General features: G+C 43.6%; 1 protein-coding gene and 1 pseudogene across 1 annotated transcript; both read left to right on the top strand.

The window, feature by feature from the left end:
• Positions 1 to 1261: 1261 nt before the first annotated feature.
• On the top strand, positions 1262 to 3374 carry LOC147422487 (uncharacterized; annotated as a pseudogene).
• A 1069-nt stretch (positions 3375 to 4443) lies between these two features.
• On the top strand, positions 4444 to 5891 carry LOC147422486 (uncharacterized). Its single transcript, XM_086503194.1, has one exon. It carries the CDS (start codon positions 5113 to 5115, stop codon positions 5578 to 5580), a length of 468 nt encoding a protein of 155 aa, XP_086359320.1. The 5' UTR covers positions 4444 to 5112; the 3' UTR covers positions 5581 to 5891.
• The last annotated feature ends 864 nt before the right edge of the window (positions 5892 to 6755 follow it).

Here is a 6755-nt window from a genome sequence, read left to right as displayed (position 1 = left end):
ACCTTGATTTTACGTATATAAGTGATTCTTTGGGATGTGAATTTTGGATTATTACACATCTGAATGCAGTTTTGTATGCATTGTATGATTGTGTGGGGCGTTCTAGAGAGTGGTTTTAGCAAGATTATGTGCAATTTATGATATGTATGCATTTGAGGATACAGCTTGAACTAGGTATAGCTTGCATGTACCATGCTCAAAGGTATGCATGTGTTTCTAATATTAGGTGAAGTTGTCCATAGAGCTACTCGTGCAAGAGTGAGCTCGCTTGCCATGATTATGGTACATGTATGCCATATGTGGATTTGTGATTGAGACGGATTGGTGTCAAAAAGGCTTATGTGCTTTTTTATTACATTCCATAGGTTTTTTCTTGCTTCTCTCCATGGTGGTTGGAGAGCGTTTAGTCACTTTTGACTTGGTGTATGACATCTGTGGATGAGAGACCGAGCCTCTATTTTGCCCATTACCAGAACGGCTTCATTGATGCATTTAACGCATTGTTTGTGTTGCTGATTGTTTATGACTAAGATGTTTTGAGTTTTTGCTCATTTTACAGGGAAAACTCTGCCAAATTTTTCCCAAATTCTCGCCATGTTTTATGCATATCTACAGTTTTGCTCTCTGATCGTTTAGTGGTCGAGTGTTAACCCCCATTTTGATAGGTTTTGTCAAACTTGTACATGCTCTCGCAAGAGTGAGAGTTGCATATGCTCGTGTGGCTACAAGCTTGTCAATCACAGATTTCATAGGTTTTTGAAGATTTTTGCATGTCGTTTCTTTTGTAGGATGCATTTTGAGCTAGTCTGCTCACTACTTGTGTATATGGTTATGCGCTTTACCCTCGGTTGAGTTGTTTGTCCCAGATTGTATGCTTGCAAATATAACAGATTGTGGATCTGATTTTATGTATATGTGAGCATCGATTTTGATGCGTTCGATCATGATTTCCATGATTGTGTAATGGACATGTTATCTCCCACTTTGTTGCAAATTTGGCATAGTCTATGGTTGAGCTTTTGTTTAAGTTCTTTACTCAGTTTACAGGGGAGACTCTGCCAGATTTCTCCAAGGATTTCTCACGATAGTTTGATTTCTTGGCATCCACTTAGCATACATGTGTGAGATTTTAGAGTCTACGGTGATAACTCGTGAGAGACGGCAGTCTTGTAATTTCCGATATATGTGTTGTTGACATTGTGGTCACAGATGGCACATTAGACACCGTTGTTTCAAAGGTATAAGGCAGTAGTGGATATCTATGCGTGATGCACATGAGGTTTTGATTCATGCTAGAGAAGTGGCTTCATATGCTAGTAATGGTGATGTCACATTTGCCTTTAGTGTTCCTCCTGATTACATGTCTTTGAGAGGTGATACTACTCCTTGTTGGTTACTAGATGAGGATGTAGGTTTCCACATTGACAAGAGAAAGCCAAAACAAAACACCTCTATAGCTTGGCCTCCTTGCCAATTCAGAACCACAAATTTATCCGCTCAAACACTTGCAGCTACCACTTTAAAGATAGTATCCAGATGTCAACCCAAGCCTTGGTGCTCCACTAAAACACCTATCAACCTTGGAACATGCCATCTGTATCCACTTTGCACCTGTCTTCTCCTTCACATCATCCTTAAAGGCTTATTTGGAAGCTTCAAGAAACCAAAAAACAACCCGTTTTCCAACAGGATCGCCAAAAGGTGATGGGAATCAGGCAAACAAACCCAGACACACACACCTTGCCTCACCTCAATTGCCAAGGTAGACTTTCATCTCCTCCTACGTGCTCATAAAGCTTCTCGTCCTCCTCAAACTGTCTCTCTCTTAGAGAAACCAGTTACACAAGAAGGTTAGAGTGATTGCAATTAAGAACAAAACTCATATGGACGCTTATGTATTCAATAGAACACATTCTCTCTTCATAAAAGACAAAGACAACCCCTTTACTAACATGCTATCCTTGGGATTATTCACACAAAGGCCTCATCTCACAAGTTCATGTCTTCATCTGTACACGGCAGCTTTACACGCCTATTGAGCATTTCGTCGGAATTGTATCCTTTTGCTCGGGTATGATGGCTCTCTTATCTACCAATGCTGCCTCAGAACGAACCTTTGTCAATGGTGTGCCCTTATCCTATCTCTCCAGTATGCAGCCCCTTTGAATGGCACTATCTCCCCTCTGCCTCTCTGACCAGAACTCCCCCAAGCTAACTCTTCTCCCTCTGCTCTCCAGTGCTACCCTCTTGCGAGTGAAAGCTCCCCTTCCAGCGCTCTGAGAGCTTTGGCATACCCCCCCTTTTTGCAGCACTATAGTATTCAGATCAGCCTCACCTCTTCTTGCAGGTTCTGCATCCCTCCCCTCTCTCGACTGTTTTCGACACTCCCTTCTATTCCTGAGTGGCCACTAATTGATCCCCAGCAAAACAGGCCTTGCATCCCTTTCTTTAAGTGCTTAAAAAAAACCTCCTTCACTGTAGCACTCGTGCCCGTGTAGCTTCCAGAGGATCCCCCCCACCCTTCGACATTCTGGATAGCGTTCTATCCCTCCTTGTTGCCAGTAATTACACCTTGGCGTGCATCACCTTGGCGATTCTTTGACATTCTAAGGTAGCTCTCCAGCAGGTAGCTGGGCATTGACACTCCCTCTCTATCACCTTTCATCTGCCCCTGTAGTGCACACGGGGTGTTCCTCTCTGCTCACGTGAGCGGGCCCCCTCCTCCTTGACGGTCGGCCATCCCCTCTGAGCTCGGCTCGTACTCCACAATTGCCCCTCTCTCTGCAATTGGGTGTGGCTTCCTTCTCCTGGTCTCCGTTCCACACCCTGTATCATCCCCACCTGCTGCCTCTCTGGTGCCACCTCCTTTCACGTGCAGGCCATGCCTCCCATTATTGCGACCGAATTTTAAAAAAACTCAATTCACTTTTTCCCTTAATTATTTAGCCAAGGTCTGAATCCCACCCAAGCATTGGTATTATTTGGTCCGATGCCTAAGCTCCTTGTTGTAATTGCATCGAGCGTAGATCTCACCATCTTAACTCTGAAGTTGACAAGCCATCACGTTCACTTTACTGGCTCTACCCCAAGCAATACCCAATGCCTATGAAGCCTGCTGATGTAGCCTCATTCATCACAACCTGGATGATGCTCGACCCTCAATTATCTTTGCAAGAAGATCGGGCATAAAGAATGGATATCAACCTCGAGGTAGACATCTCCCATAGAAGCATTCTATAGAGACTAAAGACCCTTGCCAAACTTGAAGTGCATCCGTTCTTTGCAAACTTGATCAAACGGCGAGCTGTAGACCATAGCCAAGAGCACACATAAAAAATTGGCATTTCCCAGCACTATGCAAGCAACCATAGCACACTCAAAAATGGAAAAATCGATCACATCGTATATACATGAGCCGGCAAACTTCAAAGCGAAAAAATCCTATAAGTAACATCTTCCAGCATACAATACCAAATGTAAAAGAGAAGGATACATCAACACCTGCTTCTGATAAGAGGCTGTCAAAAAAACCAATATCATCACTTACATCATTACACAAACCCTCCAGCTGCACCACTTCTTCACACATGCTCTCATCATCACAAAAACTCATAACGGCCTCTTCAACTGAAGCATCCTCACTCTTCTCTACTACTGGTTGCACACACATCTCATGGGAGACAAGGCCTTGCTCTCCCTTTCCTATGCTTACATCTTCACTCCCCCTAGGAGATTCCAAAGTTTTCTTTTCTCTCTCGGCATTTTCAAATCCCACCAACCATCTTTCTTTCAGTGATCTAATGTCCCTCATGATGGAGCCAAGTCAAACACCATCGAGTCATTGCAGGAAGACTCTTCATCAACAGATGCATCATTGAGCGAGGCACTATCACAAAAATAATCTTCACTCAAAAAGCTAGATGCATCATACTCAAAATCACTACAATATCCATCTTCTAAAGCCTCATTGTCATAATGCATAGGATCTGTGATAGATGAATCTTCCACCATGTCAACCACCGACCTTTCCATAAGGGGCAAGCTATACAGATTCGACTCCCAAGTGTCTCCCTCAAACAAACTCCACAACATATGCCAAAACTCACCTTGTAGTAATTCAAAAGTGGTGATAAGGGAGTCCTCTATTGAATCTTGAGGCTTTGGCAACCTCCAATAGTGCCTTAGCAATGAGACTTTCAAGGCTGACCACCTATAACGCCACTCGTCCGGAAGCACATGCAAGAACATAAAAGCATCATGAGAGAAGCTTTTTGAAGCATATACAGCTTTTGCTACATCGCTGTCAATTGCAAGTCGCATCATCTCATGCTCAATTTGTGTTATCCAAGATTGGATGTATTCACTTGCAGTGCCACAAAAATATACATGACCTCTTGTTGGCACCTTTGAACATGCATAATATTTCAACAAAGCATACTTCATGAGTTTCTAACTATATTGCACCTGCTCAGGAAGACATTCAGAAAAATGCCAAGCATCCTCGTACAACCTCTCATACATGACATCAGCCCTCTCTACATTATCAAAGATATCAAGCTCTAAGAGCAACATATCTGCTTCAACAACCCATGCCTGTACATCCTCATCCCTCCTTTCACAGAAGCATACATTCATTGCTGCCATGTTTGCAGAAATCTGCGATGCCTGTGTCAGATGCTGAGAACCAAAACACTTGCTCTTGTTACTGAAGGTACTCAACGACATGATCCTCAGTGGCGGGCACCAAAACGATGACAGGAGAAAGCCACAGCAAAACACCTCTATAGCTTGGCCTCCCTGCCAATTCAGAACCACAGATTTATCTGCTCAAATACATGTAGCTACCACTTTAAAGATAGTATCCAGATGTCAACCCAAGTCCTGGTGCTCCACTAAAACACCTAGCGATCTTGGAACATGCCATCTGTATCCACTTTGCACCTGTCTTCTCCTTCACATCGCCCTTAAAGGCTTATCTGGGAGCTTCAAGAAACCAAAAAACAACCCGTTCCCCAGCAGGATCACCAGAAGGTGATGGGAATCAGGCAAACAAACCCAGACACACACCTTGCCTCACCTCAATTGCCAAGGTAGAGTTTCATCTCCTTCTACATGCTCATAAAGCTTCTCGTCCTCCTCAAACTTTCTCTCTCTTATAGCAACCAATTACACAGGAAGATTAGGGTGATCTCAATTAATCACCAAACTCATATAGACGCTTATGTAAGCAGTAGAACACATTCTCTCTTCATAAAAGACAAAGACAACCACTTTACTAACATGCTATCCTTGGGATTATTCACACAAAGGCCTCATCTCACAAGTTCATGTCTTCATCTGTACACGGCAGCTTTACATGCCTATTCAGCATCTGGTCGGAATTGTATCCTTTTGCTCGGGTATGATGGCTCACTTATCTACCAATGCTGCCTCAGAACCAACCTTTGTCAACGGTGTGCCCCTTTGAATGGCGCTGTCTCCCTCTGCCTCTCTGATCAGAACTCCCCCACGCTAACTCTTCTCCCTCTGCTCTCCAGTGCTACCCTCTTGCGAGTGAAAGCTCCCCTTTCATCGCTCTGAGAGCTTTGGCGAACCCCCCCTTTTTGCAGCGCTATAGTATTCAAATCAGCCTCACCTCTTCATGCAGGTTTTGCATCCCTCCCCTCTCGACTGTTTTCGACACTCCCTTCTATTCCTGAGTGGCCACCAATTGATCCCCAGCAAAACAGGCCTTGCATCCCTTTCTTTTAGTGCTTTTAAAAAACCTCCTTCACTCCCGTGTAGCTTCTAGAGGATCCCCGCCACCCTTGGACATTCTCGATAGCGTTCTATCCCTCCTTGTTGCCAGTAATTACACCTTGGCGATTCTTTCACGCTCTAAGGTGGCTCTATAGTAGGTAGCTGGGCATTGACACTCCCTCTCTATCCCCTTTCATGCGCCCCTGTAGTGCACGCCCCTGTTTCTCTCTGCTCACCTGAGCCCGCCTCCTCCTCCTTGACGGTCGGCCATCCCCTCTGAGCTCGGCTCGTGCTCCACAATCGCCCCTCTCTCTGCAACTGGGTGTGGCTCCCTTCTTTTGCTCTCCGTTCCACACCCTGTATCGTCCCCCACCTGTTGCCCTTTTTTCTTCTCTGGCGCCGCCTCCTTTCACGTGCAAGCCATGCCTCCCATTATTGCGACCGACTTTTTGGCCTGCCCAAAGGGCAAGGCTATAGCATTGCCTTCTCTTTTTGCTGATTAAAATAGGAAAAAGTTTGAGTTATATTTTTAAGCACTTTTTGATAGGTCAAAAAATGTTGATTGGTTGAAATAAGATAGTGGACACTCATTGAAATGAATTGTGTAAATCTAATGATGGACATGTCTTGAGTTTTGAAATATGAAATGAACTCTCATAATCAAGGAAAAGATTTTGGGTTGTCCAATGCCTTTAGAAGCATGAAAAGTTGACAGCTTTACATGTTAAATGATAAAACCTTAGAGGCTCCACAAATCCCAAGAGTCACCTTTTCATTTTGAAATATGAGAAGTTCTTTTACCCACATTTTCATTTTGAGAATTTGATTCACCCCTTTAAACTTGAGGCAATAGACTAAAATTGTCATTTTTGTTAGTTAAAACTTTATGGAAGGAATTTATCATTTAGGGCTTTAACCTTTAAAGATTTTTTTTTTTTTTTGTTTAGAGATTTTAAAGCTAAGTTTGGAACTTAAAGATGTAGAACTTTTAAAGTAAGGTCTCCAATGATCCAATG

Source organism: Adiantum capillus-veneris, chromosome 27, assembly GCF_014529385.1.
Source record: "Adiantum capillus-veneris isolate H3 chromosome 27, ASM1452938v2, whole genome shotgun sequence".
Lineage (NCBI taxonomy): Eukaryota > Viridiplantae > Streptophyta > Polypodiopsida > Polypodiales > Pteridaceae > Adiantum > Adiantum capillus-veneris.
The sequence above is the reverse complement of the archived record's forward strand: the minus strand, read 5'-3'. Positions and strand labels throughout refer to the sequence as shown.

Excerpts from the sequence above, each read along its gene's own strand:
- LOC147422486 (XM_086503194.1), top strand. The coding sequence starts at position 5,113 with ATGCTCATAAAGCTTCTCGTCCTCCTCAAACTTTCTCTCTCTTATAGC.